This window comes from Atractosteus spatula, chromosome 5 (genome assembly GCF_055471065.1).
Source record: "Atractosteus spatula isolate fAtrSpa1 chromosome 5, fAtrSpa1.hap1, whole genome shotgun sequence".
Classification (NCBI taxonomy): Eukaryota; Metazoa; Chordata; class Actinopteri; order Semionotiformes; family Lepisosteidae; genus Atractosteus; species Atractosteus spatula.
The window spans coordinates 13935655-13957200 of record NC_142710.1 but is presented as its reverse complement, the minus strand read 5'-3'; the positions used below and the strand labels follow the sequence as shown (position 1 = coordinate 13957200).

The 21546-nt window shown below is 53.8% G+C and overlaps 1 protein-coding gene across 1 annotated transcript; it reads left to right on the top strand.

Annotated features, from left to right (window-relative positions):
• The first annotated feature begins 763 nt into the window (after window positions 1–763).
• On the top strand, window positions 764–19014 carry LOC148834235 (uncharacterized). The gene is made up of 5 exons (XM_088916980.1): window positions 764–954; window positions 11841–11939; window positions 12649–12789; window positions 13372–13427; window positions 15087–19014. The coding sequence occupies exons 1-4, from the start codon at window positions 882–884 to the stop codon at window positions 13413–13415; spliced, it is 357 nt and encodes a 118-aa protein (XP_088773106.1). The 5' UTR covers window positions 764–881; the 3' UTR covers window positions 13416–13427; window positions 15087–19014.
• Window positions 19015–21546: the final 2532 nt, after the last annotated feature.

Below are 21546 nucleotides of genomic sequence, written 5' to 3'. Positions count from 1 at the left end.
GGAACTCTGCTGTATTCGACCGTTGGTGCGCAACTTTGTTTCAGCAGACCGTGTCTCTGAGAATGTATCAAACTCACCTAATGCACCAAGTTCACAGTCTTCATTAGGGGACCTTCTGAAACCTTCGAACTTCACACCCTCGATTCCCCCCTGAGTGGTTAAACAGACACAGGGGATCCGAGAATGCAGGACGTCCAGAGGAGGAGGTCTGATCACACGGGCTGATTGGAAGTGGGTTTCTGTCAGGGCTGTGGTGTGTGTGTGTGTGTTCAACAGGCCCTGGCAGGAACTCTGACAGGATTCAAAAACACAGAGAGCTTTCCACCGGAAACAAAATATTATCTTTGAACTGCTTAATTGTGTATTTCGCTAAATGTATTATTGAGTGAAAGTCTTCGTTACTCTAAAAACAACAGCAATAATAATAATAATAATAATAAAAATATCATCATCATCATCACCGTTGTTGTGAGATTTCCTTTCTAAAACCGAAAAAATACCCATTGCGTTATATTCCGGACCAAAGCTCCGAAATTCGAAAGAACGAGAGCAAAGATGTCAATATTACGCAGGTACACATGAAATGAAACTAAATCACCTCCAAAAAACAGGGTTTGATCTTCTCTGCCGGCAGGGTTCCTGATAAATCCTGCGCGGTTTCGCTAGGTCGGGCGCGTGAACCTCAGAGCTTCGGAAATGAGTCAGAGCGCCGCGCGCGTGGGTGGTGCACTTTTAAACCCCGAGCTGGCTGTGGCGTGAGTCAGTCCGGCGACAAGCGAGCCTGTGTCGAGCCGCTCGGGAGTGAGAGGGGGCAGCCCTGCGCGACAGTACCACAGACCCAGAGAGGAGCTCCGTGCGGAGTCGCGGGGAAGCGGGACGGCATGGATTTCAAAGCGCTCTTCTGCCTGGCGTGCGCGCTGGTCGCCGCCGCGGGAGCCGAGGTGCAGAACAGCAGTAAGTCAGCGGTCCCGCGTGGGGTGGGGGGGGGGAGGAGGCGCGAGGCGAGGCGAGGCGAGGCAGCTGTGTGGCGTGGCCGGCGTGGGACCCAGCGCGGGTCGCCGTGGCTTGGAACGCGGTATCGCGCCCGGAACAGGGCAAAGCCGGGAGACTGCTCTGGGACCGGGGTAGGCGGAGGGGGAGACAGAGAGAGATCAGCGATTTCATCGCAGAAAGACGGGGAGAGCGGGTTTGGGTGCGAGGACAATGTACAGAACTTTTAACCTCACAGGGTCTGCATGTTTCCGGCTGCCCGAGTTTCTCCACAGTGTTGACACTGAAGTCTCTGTGCGCGTCGCAACACGGGGAGAGACGTGTGTGTGTGTGTTAGAGCGAAGGGACATTATTCCCTCTTTCATTTACTATTTAAAAAACCCTAAGAAAAGATGAGCTTCTGTTAGCGGAGTCGGCTGTTAAACATGCTCCGAGTCGTGAAAAGTCCCTCCTGGAGTTAAAGCTCTCGGGGGACTCGGTGGCAGGGTGGTCTGGAGCAGGAGGTGTGGTGTGGTGTGGTGTGGTGTGGTGTTGGCAGGGTGTCCCTGCTCTGTCCTGACTCCCTCACACCGGGAGGCGAGAGCTTGCAGGGACAGAGGAGCAGGCACAGGCAGCGCAGCGCCGCCGACTTGCGAGACAGGGGGAGGAAGGGGACGTCTCTCCGACTCATCTGTTCCAAAACAGTCTGCTCGAGGTTCCGGGGACGCGACAGCTCCAGTGACATCATTCTTCTCCACAATAACAGGGTCTTATTTATCGAAGTATTTTGAACGATCAGTTGTCGGTAATACACGCGTGTGCGTGTGTGTGTGTGTGTGGTGGGGGGGGGGCGTGACTCTGGCTGGCGCATTTAGCAAAGCCGACGCGCCGAATCCACCATGAAGTTTTAGTTTTTACAACAGGTATGGACAAGATTTCGCTACATCACGGTCGCGTTTACCGCGATGCAGCGTTGTAAATAACGGCATGGCCGTGCTGCTAGGAGGATAGAAAGTCTGGAACTAGTTCAAACCAAGTTCACGATGCGGAGAGCAGTCCCGTTTGGGATTTTTTTTTTAAAGACGCGATTCCCAGTAAACGCCCAGTGTTTTTCCAAGTAAAGCCTCGGTGTCTGGAGGCGCCTCCCCCCGCGGCGATGCTGCTTAAGCCGGCGTGTGTTTATTGGATGTCTTCGCCCCGGAGGGTCTCGGGCTCCGGCCGTGACTCACAGCCCCGCATAGCGATGCAGTGATTTCACCGCGCCGGAGCTGCGCGGCGGTGGAGAGAAAGGCGGCGAGAGCCCTCTTCGTCACCTGTCCCCCTCCTCCACCAGCTCCTCTGAACGGATTACCGTCCCTTTCGACCGGGCTCGTCTGCGGGAGCTGACCGCAGCCTGGCGCGTCACTTCCGGGCCTGCTGATACACCATTCCTTTGAATGTTTCGTCAAAAAAAAAAAGGCATACCTTTTCCCCTAGTTACCCTGACACTGAAAATTGTTCGGTGCCCCAGACTTCATGCGCAAAAAGTTCCGGAAACCTGCACAGACAAAACCCAATGCAGTTCCATAAAAAAATGTAACGACCCAAAACCCAGGGGTGTAAGATGTATGGGGGGGGGGGGATACGTACCCCCTGCCCCCAATGTCCAAAGAAAGTTGGTGTTTCCCTAATAATTGAAAGACGTCCTGTACTGTAATGGCTAACGCGTGTGTGTGTGTGTGTGGGTGGCGTGCCGGCGCTAGGACCCAGGAGACGCTCCGCTCCTCCCGCGACAGGCTCGCCGCAGGTGCTGTCGAGGAGGGTGGTCTTCGCATTTCCAGAACGTGAAAGGGGACCAGTCTGAATCAAACCAGAGTCTCACTGCGTGTCTCCGCCCCTGTGGCGCTGCAGTCTGTCTGGCCGTCCTCTGGGTCGCTGATTTAAGAGAGGCAGTTGTCCATATCAGTGCTGATATTCAGATGAAAAGTCAACCGCAGCTGCCCGCTGTGCACTAAAACTCGGGGATTGATCATTTTAAGTCCTGCAGATGCCGATTAGAATTCCCTTACCTTAGTGTGAGCAGATAAACCGGAGTTATGAATGGACCGGTACAATCTGTATCCCGGAAATAGATTTTCCTGGTTACCGCGGCCTTAAGCAGACAAGAGAGCACGGGACCTCATGTAAGAAAGCCTTTGGGCCCGTTTGGGAGTTAGTCATTAATCGATCCCAGGATCTCATCCAGCTTTTACTTATTTCACACTCCCACCACTCTTTGTGTGAAGTGGAGCCTCCTTTCCCGACTGTAGGATCTCATCCAGTTGTTTATTGAAAACGGCTAGGGTATCAGCGTCAACAACTGGGCAGCTTGTTCCCCACTCCCATCACCCTTCGTGTAAAGCAATGCTTCTTGTTCTCAATTCCATGTTGTCTCCGCTTGTGCCTTTTGACTTGTGTTGATCCTGAAGAAATTCACCATGTTGATGTTTTTCAATACTTTTAAGGATTTTGAATATTTGTATCTAGGGACTCAGTTCCTCCAGCCTGTCAGTGTGGGACACTCCCTTCAGACTAAAGAGACTGAGTTCCTCCAGTCTGTCAGTGGGGGACATTCCCTTCAGACTAAAGAGACTGAGTTTCTCCAGCCTGTCAGTGGGAGACATTCCCTTCAGACTAAAGAGACTCAGTTCCTCCAGCCTGTCAGTGTGGAACATTCCCTTCAGACTAAAGAGACTCAGTTCCTCCAGTCTGTCAGTGTTGGACACTCCCTTCAGACTAAAGAGACAGTTCCTTCAGCCTGTCAGTGTGGGACACTCCCTTCAGACTAAAGAGACTAATTTCCTTCAGCCCCAGAATTCATCTGGTTGCTCTTTCTTGGACTGATTCCAGAGCAGCAATATCTTTGCTGTAACACGGTGACCGAAACTGCCCACAGTATTCTAAATGAGGCCTTGCTAGCGTGTTACACAGTTTTAACCCCGCATTTCTTGTCTTAAAATCCTGTTGTTTTTAACTTTTATTCTAACATTTCTACGCATCTTTCCCACAGTGTGTAGACGATGTAAATGACAACATCAGCACCTCAGTGTTTTCCACATATCTCCCAGAATTCTGCTGGGCAGGTGTTTGTTTTCCCCCCCTTCGGTCAGCCGCGGGGCCGACGTCTCTGGTGCCAGAAACGCTTGCGCGCCACCAGGCCACTCTCCACCAGGCCACTCTCGGGACGGTTGTGCAGGGCGCAGCCGTGTCCGCCCTGTGATCCGGCCCGCCTGCGCCCTGCACGGGCGTCCCGAGAGCGGCAATGGAGCGCCATCAGTGGAATCTGGCCAGCTGATGCCCCAGACTGAAGGTGCTCTCGGCCTGAGCAGCTCTGTGGAAGCGTGGGCTCTACTGGCGCCTGCTGGAAGCCACAACAGGAAGTCTTCTGAAGAATCGTCTCCTCTGACGTCGCCGCGCATCGGGCTGTTTTTTTTTACATTCTTGTAAATCGCAAAAACCGCCCTTCGCGACTCGTGTTCGGAGGAATTTCACGGCCCCGTTTCCCTCCGTGAGACTTCTGAGCCCATGACGTGTCTGTCGGCGTCACTGCTGCTGCTGCCTCCCAGGAGGCACCTTCTGGGGGGGAGTCTGCATGTTGTCCACATGGGTTGTCTCTGAGAGAGCTCCATTTTCCACCCACAGTCCAAAGACATACTGCGCACTTAATTTGCCATAAACAGGAGAGTGTCCGTGATGGACTGTCCTGTCCTGTCCACGAGGTGACACTCCAGCCGTCCTGAGAGTGGAGAGCATGAGAATCCTCTTGTTCCACCGTCTTCCTTATGTTCTACCGGGCTTTTGAGAAGAGACCCTGCTTTTATTTCTGTCCCAGCAGACCTTTCTGCACGTTGATTCCCTGTATAAGGAGCAGCATCGTGCGAAGATGAGCTCCTGACAGTCTGCTAATATCCAGCCGTGTGGGCTGAGCTAGTGAGCAAACTGTAAATTAATTTGAATTAATTATCTTTGACTTAATTTTGGTGTCAAAATCTATCCATCCATTGTCTAAACAGCTTTATCCAGTACAGGGCCATTGGGGGCTGGGGTCTATCCCAGCAAGCAATGGGCACGAGACAAGATGCATGCTGGTCAGAATATCAGTCCATCACACAGCACACAAACACACAAACTCACATCAGTGACATTTTTCCTAGAAGCCTTTTTAACCTGCCAGCATGTCTTTGGACTGTGGGAGGAAACCCGGATGAACACAGGGAGAACATGCAAACTCCACACAGACAGCACCCCAGTAATTAAACCCAGGCAGCAATGCTAACCACCGCAGCCCATGTCCAAACACCCCAAATCCTTTTTGCAAACCCGGGGAACAGGCCCTCATGTAGTCTGAGTGATGTCCAGGTGGGATGTTACACCGTATCGGCACAGAACTTTGCCGAGAACCGGGAATTGTTCTCCTGTTTACATGGCTTCTGTAGCGAGACACTGACAGCACTGAAACGATTACAGCCTGCTCCGCTCGGTCTGGCTCTTTTCACTCCTAAGCCCCCTTGCAGTATAAACCCTTTCCTTCCCAGCGTGTAAATCGGTTTCCTGTGCTGTGCGACACACTTGAGTGCTGGCTGATCTCCCTAGCTGCGTCCCACCCGGTCCCGCCCTCTCTACACTCCTGCTTCCCAAGTGACATGGATCTGACTGTGTGCTTGCAGTGTTGCCCTTTCAGTCATGACTTTGAGGTTTTCTGATGATGTGGATGGCGCTGTGGGAAAAAGCGCTGTGTAAGAGAACGGTTCTATTATGATCACGCGTGGCACGGTCCCGAACGTGGGCCTGCGGTAGGGTGGTCTGCGCGCAGTGGCGGCGGACACGGGCTCCTCGGCGCTTACTTCTGGAGAAGCCGCGGTTTCTCAGCCTCATGCCCCGCGGAGCTTCTCGAAAGTCCCACCCAGTTCTAGTCGCGGCCTGGCAGCCCGAACCCCTCCCTCCTTCACCGATCCGGCCCTGTTCTCCGGGCCTTCCTATCCCAGCAAGCAACGGGGCGCAGAGGCAGGGTCCGAGCCAGGTTCGGGGCGAGCTGACCCGTCCTTCACTCTCGCACCAGGGCCAGTTTGCACAGCAGCCCGTTCACTCACCCGTGTGTCTCCGGACTGTGGGAGGAAACCCACAGGAACAGTGCTCACCGCCGCTCCACGGTGCCACTCCGTCCTGCACACACAGTCCCCTTCACCAGAACTGCAGCCGGCGCTGGTTGCTTCCCCAGGTGTGTGAGAGAGAGCGCGTGTGTGTCTGTGAGTGAGTGCCACACCAGCTTGGTGGAATTCCCCTTCTGCTTCTCAAGAACAGCCCAAAGGCTCTTGTCTGGTAAACAGCCAGCGTTTGGGGCTTCTTATCTCCCCTCTGTTTTTCTTTTAATATGCTCACAGGGCCTGTTTTTTAATCTTGTTCCCTGGCTCTCCAGGAAAGGAGAGGAGGGGGGGCTTAGCTCACTCTTTGTGATTGACCTAAGAGCGAGACAGCAGAGTCAGAAAAGGAGTGAAACCATTAATGTCAGGACTACAAAAAGAAGGGAGCCACACAGCCCATCTAGCTGTTTGTGGATCTATAGCAGAGTATCATCCTCAACAACAAGGAGCTCTACGCCAAGGGTGGCGGGAGTGGGGAACAAGCTGTGCGCCCCCCCCCCCCTTGTTGAAGCGGATGTTCTCCTCTTCTTCTTATGATCTTACACAGCACTTCTCCACAACTCCCTTTCGTTCCATAAGATGACAGCATAGGCCACGTGGTTTAGGCAGTTTCTAGAGACAGATGTTTTTCTTCTTAAAAGTCTAGCTGCCACGTTATAGAGGAGCACTCGAATGTCTTCTCATCCTTCCATCCGTTTTCTAAACGCGTCACCCACTACAAGGTCACAGGGGAACTGGAGCCTATCCCAGCAAGCCGTGGGGACATGTGCATCTCGGGGCAGCTCTACGCCAAGAGTGGTGGGAGTGTGGAACTGCGCCGCAATGCTGCCCCCCTTAAACGTCATTACACGCATCCCAGCTATTTCAGTGGTATTTTGTCATTTTTGGGATATTTATTTGACGTTGGGCAGTGCCCTCCGTCACTGCCGAGTGACCTCGGGTATTAATGAACTATGCATAGCACAATAGAGGCATGCCTCCCCCCGCCAGGGCTGCCCGCTGGGCTGGGCTCACAGCTGCCCGGATATCTGAGAACCCCCTTGGCCGAGGTCGGCCCTGTGCTGACGTCACGCGGCCCTAGATCCGCCGAGGGTGGCGAGGTGTTAATGACATCTGTCATTCAACTACCGAGAGTCGGCGCGTGGGCCCTCGCTGGAGTGTATGTGTGTGGTGGTGGGGGGGGCGTCCGTGACGTCAGCACGCACGCTTCCTGTTTGTTTCTCTGTGAGTTACTGCAAACAGATGCAAATCCGCCCGGCACTTCTTTTCCTTCGGTTAGTGGATCAACTAATCGGGGCGCCTCAGCGGAGCCGCTGGTCCCGATGCCGGTATCAGTGAACCCCGCTAATTTTAGAAGCTTGACTGCAGCTGGTAGCCGTTTCTTTTAAAAAAAAAAAACCACGTACACACACAATGACACCGGTATCCTAAACTGGGACCGAAAGCGCTTACGGTTCCGCTTCGTTCTCTTGCAAGTTGCCTGAAGAGTAAAACACCAGCCTTTGCTATCGCCTCGTGCGGCGTGAGGCAGGACACAGTGTAGGTTCGCGGAGAGCAGCGAAGGGAGGAAGTGGGTGCGATTACAATCGCACCGAGTCTGAAATAACACAGTTCCTGCCTTTTCTTCATTCAGCAACTTCTCGGCCGCCTCTGAGCGCGAGCCTGTGTTCGAAGGGATGTGATATTCTTCACCTAAAAACACAAATCTGTTCCCAGAATTCCCATACCTGACAGGACCAGAACAGCCTCTCGATAATAATAATAACAATAGTGTTTGATCTCCTCTCGCAGGCTGAGGACAAGACGGTGAGGCTGTTTCTCAATAGTGCTGTATTTTTTTGTGTATTATGGAACTGTCCAATCATATGTTTGTAGTGAGAAAATGGTGTGTTCATTGTGTCTGCTTTAGCCCCACTCGTCGGTAATGCAATAGAAAAGCTATCCGAGTATGAATCTGATGGGGAGCAGGGAGCAGTGTCTCCTCTTACTGCCGTAAAAACAGATTTTTGCTTTTCCAAGGCTGTGTGGCAAAGCGCTTCTCCTGACTGCAAACAAACCCTCAGCTCGGTCAGGACGAGCTCCGCGTGGGAACCGAATCGCGTGCCAGGAGGCGGTTTCTGTGGCTAAAATATTTCCCTTTCAGAGGGCGTGTGAGATCACTCCAAACACAAAGGTTCCCTTTAATCCCGCGGCAGCCTGGAAATCCTGAGTTTCCAGGAAGCCCCAGGTACTGGGAAGCGCGCGCTTGTTAAGCTGCCTCTCCGCGATGACTCATGTGGACACAGCCTTCCAGGCATGCTCCGGCGTTCGGCTGAGGAATGTCGGCTGTGGACACGAGCTCCCGAAATGGAAGCGTGAGTCACCGCTCCCTCGGGGGGAGATAAAAAGAAAAGGATTTGTTGTCGTTTCCCCCCCCCCCGAGGACTGTGGAAAGGGCCCGACCGTTGACATAGCAACGAGAAACGTGTGTGCCGCAACACCAAAGCAAAGACGTCTGGGGCGGAAAAGCGCGCTGGATTAATCACCACTGCAATCTCTTCTAGCGCCTGCCGGCCCGCTCCGCCGTCCTAGCGTAGAGGGAAACGATGGGATTCGTCCTGTTTTGGAATTTCCCCGAGTCATCCACCCGAACTAGAGAAATTATTGTCATGTAACTGTTGCCTTGTCTACCCCTAACGAGATGTGCTCATATATACTGTTTTAAGTATATATATATATTTTTTAACGCAACATTTTCTATTTTGTGATTATCTGTTTATTTGCGGAAAGAAAATAAAGTTCTTGAAAAATCGAAATTGGATCCGGGGGGAACGGAAGAGGAGGGACGTTCGCTTTAGAAGGAGAGATTGAAAGGGCTGTGGGCTCTTCATTAAGGCCAAGGACAGAGCACGCTGCCTGAAACAGCCCCTGTGGCCGGTCAGTCAGTGCTGGATAGGCAGGCGGACGGCAGAGAGGCACAACCACTGAGCTGTTAAACTTCGCATAGAGAATGTAAATGCTTAAGGACTTTGGAGGCCAGGCAGGAGTGATTTCACACCCCGGACGGCCCATGGAAAATAATGCAACCTGGGTGAATGTAGCAATAGGTGTTGCATGCAAACTTGTAAATACTTTAATTGCTGTAATAAAATCATAACGATTACTGTAAGACTGCTGGCGGCTGTAGTACAGAACACTAACTGACATTTCCCCCTGTCATTACATGTGAATGTGGGTGCAGTAGCTCGGCAGTCTGAGTTCATCTTGGATGAACCTCAGAAGAGCCTCTTCTTTACCTTGGGAGCTCCAAGGAAATTCAGCTCCTCATTTTTTTCTCCCTTGGCCTGAAACCGAAGAGATTCAGTTCCTTCTACGGGTCCCTTCAAAATGTCCTGTGAGCCTGAGGACCATCTCATGTTAAACGGTTTGCAGCCCAGCAAAGGTCTGTCTGTGACGCTGTGGACAAAACACAAGACCACACCTGCGCGAGTTACTGTAGCTGGTTGTAATGTGCAACACTGTGGCAGGCACAATCACAATGTACTGTCATTCACCAGAGGACACCTGGAAGCCACAGGGAAGTGCATTTCACACTGAGAACAGGAGGCGCTGCTTTGCACACAGGCCGGTGGGAGTGTGGAACAAGTCGCCCGGCCATGCCCTTAAGGCTGGTACTCTGACTTCTCTCAAGAAACAGAGCTGGATGCGATCCTGCAGTCAGAACAGGAAGCCCTACTTTACACACAGGCCGGTGGGAGTGTGGAACAAGCCACCCGTCCATGCCCTTAAGGCCGGTACCCTGACTTCTCTCAAGAAACAGAGCTGGATGCGATCCTGCAGTCAGAACAGGAAGCCCTACTTTACACAAAGGGTGGTGGGAGTGTGGAGCAAGCCGCCCAGCCCTGTTGTTGGAGCCGATGCCCTAAGGACCGGTGGAAACCAAGGTTCGAGGGCAGAGCACCGTTCCCTGGCCCCGGCCCCAGCGCGCCGGTGAGGGAGGTTTCCTGGCACAGCTGGGGCGCCAGGGGTGGCGAGAGCTTAGTGACAGAGCTGCTCGAAGTCTGGAAAGGAAGTGACAGCGCAAGTCGGAGGGTGGAGTGATTAGAGATGTGGTTTAGCGGAAGATAACTAGAGTGCATTTCTTGAAGGGCAGAGAGCAAAACCAACACGGCGGAGAACCACGTGCTCGCTGGCGAGACAGGGGGCCAGTGGTCTGAGAGCCGTTTATTTCCTTCTAGGGAACTAACAGCCTTCGAGGTCAAAGAGGTCAACGAACCTAAAGATTTGAACTCGCACTGGAACAGCTCCAGCTCATGAATCAATAAGGGGGGGGGGCAGTTTTCAGCTGGTCTCAGGAGCCCAGCAGGACTGGGCTGGGTCGGTACTGTCAGACCTCTAAGGGAAGCCAAGCTGCTGCTGTAAGTGTAAGGGGTGCTGGTGGACCAGTAGGGGGTGCTCTTCCCTCTAGGCCACAATTTCCATCAGATCTCAGGAGCTTTGGTCAGTACTGGGATGGGAGACCCGTAAAGACAACCAGGCTGCTACTGTGAGTGTAACTAGTGGACCAGTAGGTGGTGCTGTTCTCTCTAGAACAGTATTTCCTGCGAGGAATTAGGGAGTGATTTTGTTTTTTCCCCTGAAGGGATGGTTTCTAGATCCTGATCTGACACGCCGAGCACACAGTCCTCGAAAGGTTCCTCTAGACTGTGTTGCTTTAAATCCCATCCTTCGACCTTATTTGTTAAGTGATGTGAATGAGGGAGACCCGAAACAAAACGTCTTTCAGAGAAATGCGTAGTCTGCAAAGGGAACAAGCAATAGGTTTATTGCATGCTGAAAAGCTGCATGCTGTGAAGCCTTCTTGGGGTGTCAAAGGTACAGGACTGGGGTCTGAGCCAAGTAATAAATAAGACAAACGCCAGGCAGGAGGAAGCACCGGCCGAATTTTAGACGCACCCAGATCAAATTTCACGCCTCTTTCTCATTGCCTGGTACGATGTTTCTCTCACATCCTCTGCGAAACCACTACCCGCCCTCTGCCCCCTTTGTCGACAGCAAGAAAGGAATTATTCGACACTTTTGACTTTCTGCTGACTCTAGAGGTGTCTCCCGCCGACACAGGCCGCGCGGTTTCGCGATGACTCTTCCCAGGAAGTGAGCGGCCGCGATCGCTGTCGACGCGCAGGGGATATTTACAGCACCTCAGCCCAGAGCCGGCAATCGTTTTCAGCCCTGTCTCTCCCTCCCCCACCCCCAGACAGAACCCGCTTGCTGTATGTGTCGGAGGCTGGAGCTACTCATTGTGCTCCCAGCCCCGTCGGCTTGAAGTCCAAGACCGTTTCTGAAGGGTGTGTGGGTGTGTGTGTCCCACAATGCACTCTTCCTTTCCGTGTGAGCGTGATGGGCTTTGTAAAAAAAACAACACGCGCGCTTCCTAGTTCAAACACGGGCCAAGGAAAGCACACGTCACGCTCCCCGGTCAGCTGGAATAAGGAAGAACGCTGGATTTTTCCAGCTTCCTCCTGGCGAACAGGGAAGCCCTCTCGCTGGTTGGCGGAAGGTCAGGGTGAAGTCGCTGAACGTCAGACCGGGTTGTGGGGGAGGGGTAGTGTTGAATTACGGCAGGAATAAAAATACCGCGGCCCTGCCTTCTAACTCAGGGGAGCTGTGTTTCTGGGGAGGGGGCAGGGAGCTCAGTGTGAGGACTGAACCCCTCTTCTCTCTCTCCCACAGAGCAGTGCAACAACACAGAGGTCTGGAACGCTGACTTGGAAGAATGCATCTCCTGCAGCATCTGCCAGAAGTACCCCAAAACTCTCTCCTGCGATGCCTGTGAGTACCAGGGGAGCCCCTCTTCTGGAGAGCCCCTATTTCTGTGACCCTGAAACTAAGTGCTTAGTGCAGGCTTGAATCGACTTAAATGATAAGTGAAGAAGGGACTTCAATAGCTCAATTCGTCTGGGGGTGCAAATCGAACACCTTCGGATGTCAAGGACCAATCTCCCCTCACTCGGCAAATGACTTGCTTAACTCCTTATGGCCTGAGGTTTGTTTAGTAAAAACAGGAAGCGCACCTGAGAGCTAATGATAGCTTGATTGCTAGCTTATACCTCCATCCATTCAGCCAGTTCAGGGTCGCAGGGGAGCTGGAGCCTATCCCAGCAAGCAGTGCGCACGGGGGCAAGATGAAGCCAGCCCGCCACAGGACAGACAGAACCAACCCTGCATAGACACAAACCCTCACACTGGGGCTGATTTTCCCAGAAACCCATTGACCTACCAGCATGTCTTTGGACTATGGGAGTTAACCCCCACAAGCACAGGGAAAACATGCAAACTCCGCACAGATAGCACCCCAAGAATTGAACCCAGGACCCCGGGGCTGTGCCATTGTGGTGCACGGGGTTGTCATTCCCTGTGTCTATTTACACAAATTAGCGGCCTCTAGTGGCCGGTCTGTGGTAACTGCAGCTGAAAGTGCTGCTGCTTGTCTACAGAGAATATGAGTTGCTCAGGTGGGTGCGTTGACTCCTCTCTGCAGGCGTGAAAGAGGCGGAGCCCAGCACGAACATCTGGATGGTGGTGGCGCTGGTCAGCTTCTCCCTCGTCACCATTCTCTTGGCCATGGGGATCGGGGTGCTGGTACATCACTGCAAGTCCCGCAGCGACAAGCCCCTGCGCGGTAAGACACCCTCCCGGAAGGGGGAGCAGAACAAGAGACGGGAAGGCCTGGGGCTGTTCCAGACACCCACCACTCTTTGTGTACAGGAAGCATTTCCCATTAGTTTTCCAGTGTGAACTCCTGTTCTTGTTAAGAACAACGTTCAATCTGCTCCTTAAGACAACAGAGCATGTGTGCATATTGAACCAATTTTGCATCAATATTTAATTTAAATAATTGTGTGAGTGGGGAATGAGCTACCCAGTCATGTTATCAAAGCCAACATTACATTGCCCCCCTGGGGATGAATAAAGTATTTTAATTGAATTGGTACGCTGACTTCTCTCAAGAAACAACTGGATGAGATCCTTCAGTCAAGACGGGAGGCTGTACTTTACACAAAGGGGGGTGGGAGTGTGGAACAAGCTGCCCAGCCATATTGCTGAAGCCGCTACCTTGGCATCTGGGAAGAACCAGCTAGGTGTGGGATGAATTGGCTACTATCTGCCCAACAGGCCAGTCTTGGTGAAATGGAGCCACAGAACAGTGCTGTCCTGCCTTTCCCTCCAGCACTCACGCCTGCTTTCCTCTTGCTTTGCGCAGAGCCCATTGAGGAGACGACGGGGCCGCTGTACGCCATCGTCTAGAAGGGGAGGCAGGTGAGATGCCGCTCGGGGGGCGGGGGCGGGGGCGTGGCGCTCGGAATCGTCCCGAGCGCTTCAGAGCAAGTGTTGGCAAGCATTGCCGGGCAGAGAGCCGACACGCCCTGTTCGAGGAAGAGCCCTGCACCTCCGCGGGGCTTGGCGATCCCTCTGGTGTCCCACCTGCTGTTTGGCACGGATCCGGGACCGGTGCCGGGAGGGTGGCGTTTCTGATAAGGAGGAGTGTCTGGGAAAGGAACGGCGGATTCCTGTTACACTCCATTACCGGCAGCAGCATGTCACTTCAGAGAAAGCAAACAGTAACGAGATCGTTTAGAGCTGAAATTACAGGAGAGTCTGTCACCCCTCGCCAGGAGGTCATTAGTGTCTAAACCCACTGAGCCGCAGCGGAGGTTAAGATAAAGCCGAACACCTGTATTGCACACCGCGATGGGAACACCGCCGCAGGGGTCCCCAGCGCTCCTGCTGGCTCTCATTGCAGCCGAGCTCTTGACTCACACACATCCTTCACTGAAGTCTGCTGGCTCTGGGATCAGAGACGGGAGTTACTCCTGGAGAGCTTACACTGTAGGTCCCCCTCAATCAGAGGGGCTCCAGCCCCAGTCCAGTGGGTCTTATACAGTAGGCCCCCCCTCAATCAGAGGGGCTCCAGCTGGAGGCTGTTAGGAAGACATGTTTAAGCAATCAACCAGTCAGTTAAGCAAGCAGTGTTTCCATGATGGGAACGCTTCTCCTGGAGGGCTGAATGACCTTCCAGTTTTGTTCCAAATCATCACTAAAGGACTTCACTGTCCACATCACCTGCTTAAATAATCACAGGGAAATCACTCCAGGCCTTCGGAGATTCAAGATTTCAAAGCTGCCGGACTGGGGCTCTCCGGGACCAGGGTTCGAGAGGCCTGGTCTACACGTTACCCAGTGGGAATGTGGCTGAAAAGCTCCGAGAATATTGACCCTCTTGTTTAACAGTGTCGAGTGCTGTTCTTTCTGAAAAACTGGGCCTGGAAGGAGCGGGCCTCTCTGCGCTAATTTGGCCTTTGATGACATCGTTCTGCTGAGCGCGAGAGCTTGGCTCTCGACTCCGGTGGCGACGTCACTGGTCTGGCAGGGCTCCGGCTCCGTCATTCCTGGCTCCGCGCCCCCGTCGTCCCCTTCATTCCAGCGCGGTCGTGCGCAGCTGTGTGGTATTTCAGGTTGACCTCTGCTCTGCCCTGTAGCGTTACTGGTTACTGGCAGCTGCTGGGGATTCAGGAGGGCCTCCAGGAGAGCCGGGCCTCGCTGACAGAGGGGCGTGGGCCTCAGCAGTTCTGCCTGAATAATTCCACCCCCCGCCCCTAAGCCTCCTCCTGCGGCACTGCCTGTTTCCAGGAGGGGGCAGCGGACAGGTGCACTGGGAACAGGGGCAGTGCTGGGTTAGACAGAGGCCTTCCTACCCCTCACAGTGGGCATCCCTCAGTGCATGATGGGACTTCCTGCCACCGTGTTGCTGCCCTCGGATTAAGGCTTCACCCGCGGTCTGATGTGACACAGGTGCGGGCTGGGTCAGAGCCTGGCATCGGTTTCCTCTCGTTTGTGACCGGTCCTGTGTTCTGACAGAACCGCCCCCAGAGGCAACTGCAAGTGAGTCTTCTCCTGTCGCCCCTCTGCTCCCTCTAGGACCTGCGATACTGGATTCGGCAGCTCCGGGACATGAACGTGCTAGCTTTGGGATCTCGGGAAGACCGTGCCGGATGGGAGCCGGGACGCGGCGCCTCGACAGCCGGGCTGGGACCTGGACGCCCCTGGCTCCGCTCGTGTGCAGCTCCACTCTCTCTCTCTCCATCCTCCTCCCTCTGCGTTTGGACGAAAGAAAGCGCCAGCTGTCTTCCCCCTCCCCTGAGACGCAGTCACTTGGGGCCAATCACCCGGAGCTTTTCCCACGAGGAGATCCCATCCACGGCATTTCCTCCGAGGAACAGCTTCTGTGCTAAGATTGTAGATATGATCGGGATTTCTTTTTTTTTCTTTTATGTTGGGTGATGGGTTGTTGGGGTTTTTTTCTGCATATTAATCTATTTATTTATTTTCACATGAAGCAAAGCTGTTTGTTTTTGTCCTCACACCGACAGCAATATGGGAAATGTTTTTTATGGGGGGGGGCGGTCAAGATTTTATTTGGAATTCTGTGCTCTGCTTTCTCATTCGTATCCCTGTGCCGTTAGTAAAATCGTTCGGAGTCTCTGGCCTCCCTGACGCTCCAGCCGGACTAGCGCCATGGCTACAAAGCGAGGGACCGGAAGTGCATTGCATGATGGGAAGGGCTAGGAACAAGGGAGTCATGTTATAGACTCGTAAACTTCGGCTTTTTCCACCGGAAGCTCGGGCAAAGGCTAGTTATGACCCAAACTAGTACTCAGTGTGTCTCATTTTACGCGCAGTAGCCCTTTTTGCATCTTATTGGCGCACGGCTTGCCGTCACGAATTCCGTTCTGCACTATTAAAATGGCGGCCGCGAGTTGTCTAGTTTGTGCGTCCCGCTATGTGCAGCTGTGCACGAGGCTACGATTGCCAGCCTACGTTTAAACTCAGGGTTTGGCTTGTGTAGGGTGAAGGATTGGCAGGGCCAGTTTAAACCGCGCAAAGACTCCTTTTCATCATTCGCCTTTTGTTATTTTTCAAACGAAATTCAGGCCAGACCCCCCCCACCCCCGCGATCGTGCGACAGTGCCTGTTTTGCACAAGCACCGGGGCGGGATGGCGCTCCGAGGTTTCAGAGAAATCGAGGGAGTCTGCCTGCTCTGAGCAGAGCCAGAGCCGCCTTTGCCCCAGAAACAGAAGCCTCTGAAAGTGGCCCCGGTGTTTCGCGTTGACTGTGAAGCTCCGCGCTCTGACTCAGAGCTCTCGCTTGTGCTGAATCAGGAAGCCCGCTCTCGGGGCTGCGGCCGCGGCTGTTCTCCAGCTGGGATGAACAGGCGGAAGTCACTGGCGCTGCCTGGGCGTCACGGCTTCCCTGCCCACGCGCTGCACGGCTGACTGAACTTCAGAAGGTCATCTTCAAAGCTTTTTTCAAATTACCCCACAGGCTGAGCCGGGCGGCGGCGGCACCACCGGCAAAAATTTAATATATATATCAACAGAATAGGTCCATCTTAAGTGGTCGTGAGGAGAAGCTTCTTTTGAAAGAACTGGTCATCATCCATCCAATTTCTAACCACTTTATCCAGTACAGAGTCCCAGCACACACTGGGCACAAGGCAGAAGACACCCTGGACACCAGTCCATCACAGGACACACATAGACACACACTCTCACACACCCTGGACACCAGTCCATCACAGGACTCACACAGACGCACACTCTCACACACCCTGGACAGGACACCAGTCCATCACAGGACACACATAGACACACACTCTCACACACCCTGGACACCAGTCCATCACAGGACACACACAGACACACACTCTCACACACCCTGGACACCAGTCCATCACAGGAGACACACACTTTCACACACCCCGGACACAAGTCCATCACAGGGCACACACAGACACACACTCTCACACACTCTCACACACCCTGGACAGGACACCAATCCAACACAGTACACACACAGACACACTCTTACACACCCTGGACACCAGTCCATCACAGGACACACACACAGACACACACCCTGGACAGGACACCAGTCCATCACAGGACACACACACACACACTCACACCAGGGCCAGTTTTCCCAGAAGCCCATTAACCTGTCTTTGGACTATGGGAAGAAACCCACATGGGCCTAGAGGGAACATACAAACTCCACACAGACAGCACCACAGGTCTGGGAATTGAACTCGGGGCCCCTCTTAGTCGGTCTGCTTGGCGAGTGTGTGCTGCTTGTGCGCACAGTTGTTCACCTCCGTGTCTCCTAGCCCGCCGTGGAGCGGGTGCTGCGATCGCCGGCGGCTCCGGCCCCAGGAGCGCGTTTGCCAACGAGTTCCAGAGCAGTCAGCCACGCGGCGTTGGGGCAGGGGCTTCGTCTTCCCGCGTCCTGGCCCGCCAGCCGTCCCGCTGCTGGGAAAGTCTCTGCCCAGCCCCGTCAGGGCAGGGTGCTCTGCAGTACAGTGTATCATTATTATTATCACTTTACTGAGCACACCCACTTCGCGTTCAGGGATCCGCTGGGCATTCTAAAGCAGAAGCAGATATGGGAACAACCAGCTACACTCAGACGTGTGAATTGTGAATTTCACCAGAGAACTGCAGAGACTCTCGGTGCTCCAGCTCTAGGAGAAGACCTCGCAGTGGGGTCCTGTCTTCTCACATTTCAGGTGACCCCGATTTTGTATTTAGGCGTTCCGCATGTAGACGGAGGTGGTGTCAAAAGATGTCCAGTCCTGGTCCTGGAGGGGTCAGTCAGTGTGTCTGCAGCAGGGCTGTCCAGTCCTGGTCCTGGAGGGGTCATTGTGTCTACAGCAGGGCTGTCCAGTCCTGGTGCTGGAGGGCTGGCTGTTCAGTGTGGCTACAGGATGTCTTAGTCTCTTTAAAGCTGTAGCACCTGAAGAGCCAGGAGGAGCTGGTGAACTGATCCAATCAAGCCATTAATGAGCTGATTCAGGTCATTGAGAGCCCAGCTGCACTGTGAGCCTACAGCCCCCCTGGCCCCGCGGCACCAGGACCGGGGGCCCCTGGCTGAGCAGTACAGCTCAGGAGGAGACGGGTCCCCTGGGGGACAGAGCAGGTGTGTCTTGGTTACTATGTGTCCTTGAGTCACTGCCATGGAATCTGCAATGGGGCTGTGTCCCTTGTGTATTTAAAAGAAGTGTCTTATTTCTTCCTTCTAAGCACAATGTAATGAGCAATAACTTTTGCATGCAATAAGAAAGACATATTGAAGCAGGGGCCATGGAGCACACCCGCACAGCTGAAACCTGCCAGTCCCCGCTGTGAAAGGGATACCCGCTACTGAGGCGGCAGACAGGACGTGGGGCTCGCGAGACCCGACACAGCCCCCCTGGCATGTCTTTGTGGGACACAACACCAGGCACCAAAAGGAGCAGGCTCAAACCCACTAGCGCTTTGCCCATGAAGGGCTGAATGCAGAATGGATTCAGAATGACAGCTGATTGGGGGGGGGGGGGGGGGGGGAATGGGGGTTGTCGTATATTTATCCAGAACAGAGAGGGGGGCTCTGCCGGTCTCCAGCCCACAGCATTTATCAGTCGCAGCTGCTCCAGAGAGTGCTGGTGGAGATGAGGAGAAGACTCTCAAACACGTCTCTGCTGAGGCGAGCGGGCGGGTGGGAGAGAGGGGCTCAGACCTCTGCCCTCTGACCTCCTCCCTCACAACAGACACACCCATACACCCAGAAATTACTATGCAGTTCTCTGACAACTGTTGTATGAAATACTAAGAAACATTGTAAATAAATGTTATAGAATGTTTGTATTTTTAAATGCCTTATATATCCGCTAAGTTCGTTTTTCATACCGCCTGAGTTTTAAAAGCATTAATTTATTACACTTGCTAAAAAAGGAAACAGAGTTTATTAATTATTACGATGTGCAGGTTGTCATAAATTAATTTGAATAAACTGAGCACTTTGTGGTTTTCACATCTCATCTCCGGTGTCATGACTCCAGTCTGAGAGGCCCGTGTCGGAGTGTGGGGGTGTGGGGGTGTGGAGGTGGGGTTTCTCCCTGTCTCCCCCAGACTGAGCCACGTGTCGGAGCGCTGTCGGAACTCCCGCAGCTTCCGGACTGGAATGAGTTAAGCATCCGTCTACGAAATACCTCACTTGCACAGAAACAACTGCAAGGGGAGCTGGCACAGGTGTTCAAAATCCTAAAGGACATCGACACAGTGATGAACCCGGAGGGGGCCTTCAGAACAAGCAAAGAAACACAAACCAGAGGACACCGGTGGAAACTGTTGAAGTGCGTTTGAAACTGAGAACAGGAGGGACTTCTTTACACTAAGGGTGGTGGGAGCGGGGAACAAGCTGCCCAAGACTGTTGTTGAAGCCAATACCCTGACTTCTCTCAAGAAACAGCTGGATAAGGTCCTCCAGTCAGGAGAGGAGGGTCTACTTTACACAAAGGATGGTGGGAGTGGGGGACACGCTGCACAGCCTTGTAAGAGACATTGGAGGAAACAGCTGGATGAGATCTGGGGATCAGCTGACTACTCGTCTCGTTTGTGACCCGACCTGTCTTACGGTCTTATGTTCCTATACACCACAAATCTTTAAGGTGTTCATTTCAAAATCTAACACAGGGGGTAAACAGTGTCCGCACCCCACGATCTGATCTCGGAAGCAAGTGAGATACATGGTGTCGGCGCCCCACTCCCTGACCTCGGACACGGGGGGACCCCCGTGCTGTGTGGTCCCTCAATCCCTGGGGTGGCCAGTATAACATGCAGTACTGGGACACTGGGTTCAACAGTGTCATAGTTTGATCACTTCATGCACCAGGGTCAGTCTGTGTGTAATATTAATATCCCTCTCCTGGACGCCCCACCTGCACGATGCTCCAGTCTGCTCACACACACCAGCTCTCACTGGGGAGGAGAGCAGAGTGATGAAGCCAGTTCAGAGAGGGGGGTTATTAGGAGACCGTGACTGGTAAAGGCCAGGGGGAAATGTGTGTCTTTTATAATCTTTAAGCACAAAGTCAGGGCATTAGGACCCACACACACTGCAGGGTGAGCGCCCCCTGCTGGCCCCACTAACACCTCTTCCAGCAGCAGCCTCAGCTTTCCCAGGAGTCTCCCCTCCAGGTACTGACCAGGCTCACACCGGCTGAGCTCCACTGGGCTGAAGGCTGTGAGCTGTGGGGAGATACAGCTGCTGTGTGTGTAATGGGAGGAGGGGTACCATCTTTTTCCTACGTGTCGTGTTTTCCATTCTCACAAACGCTAGAAAGCTTTTGCTCTCTCCCGGCTTTTACCGCTGTGTGAAACCCGGGGAGACTGAGAAAAACGCGGCCCACCGAGCATGAGGCCTTGGTTAGGGCGCCCGCTGTTGTTGGCACTGGCGAGACCGCGGGTTTTCTGTCCGTGGATTCATGAAAGGGACCGGCGCACATCGGTTACTCATTCTCCTGCGGCCCTGGAGTTTGTTTGGCTAAACTGTAACCAAAGACAGCTGTTTCCAAGCGCTGCCTCACCGCCCCGGCTCGGTTTGGACCGGGTGACTCACAGTCCCAAGAAAAGCGCAGCAGGGTTTTATACCATTCCTCCGGCGTGACGTGGCGCAGACAGGAGCCGGCACGGGCCAATGTCCGCGTGGGAAAGACAGGCACAGGCTCGTCCCCCCCCGGGCCCGCGTGCCAGCCTGGCCCTCTGTGGGGGGGGGGGGGGCAGCGAGCGGCTCTGCGGCTCTGCGGCTCATGACCGGCGCGGGGGGTCGAGCCCAGCTCGGCCCTGCTGAAGGCGGAGCGCCGGCCGCTGGCCCCTCCGGAAAATATTATCGTTCGCTCTGAGGTCAGACCTGCCGCTGGATAGTAACCAGCCGTGACCGCCGAAACCTGCACGGGTGGGTCGCCCGTTGTATTTGCACAGATACAAAGAACATGACTCCCAGGACACCGCTACTTGTTTCTGTGTTTGTTTCAGAACCTGTCAAGACCGTCTTCGGTTAATTTTGAGTTTCATTCAGAATCTCCCTAGGCAGACAACACACACACGCGCGCACACACACACACAAACGCGTGTTCGTGGGTGCTTCCTGTTCACGCGCAGTCTTTATTTTAATCTCTGTTCAGCCTCCCTCGGTTGCTATAACTCCACCCGGAGAATGTGAGTTAGACCGTCGACAGTTTATTTAGACGTAAAAGAAGAGCCTTTAACTAAAAAAGGCCATTCACATCGTGAGAATGTCTCACATCGTCTGTTTGCCAGGCGGTGACTGAGGGTAGAGGAGGAGGGGGGGCATTTTTCCGAACTGCAGTCCCACCCTTCCCCCGCACGCCCACAGACACGGACACAGTTCCGAGGAACTCCTTGATCCACAGCCGCGAGATAAGGAGCGGGCCCTCTCAGAAATGCCCGGTGTCCGCCTCTCTCTGCAGGTTCAAGTAACCCCTTTACTCCCCACCCGCGTTCGCGCGGACAACCTTCACGCCGCACCCAAACGCCGACCGCA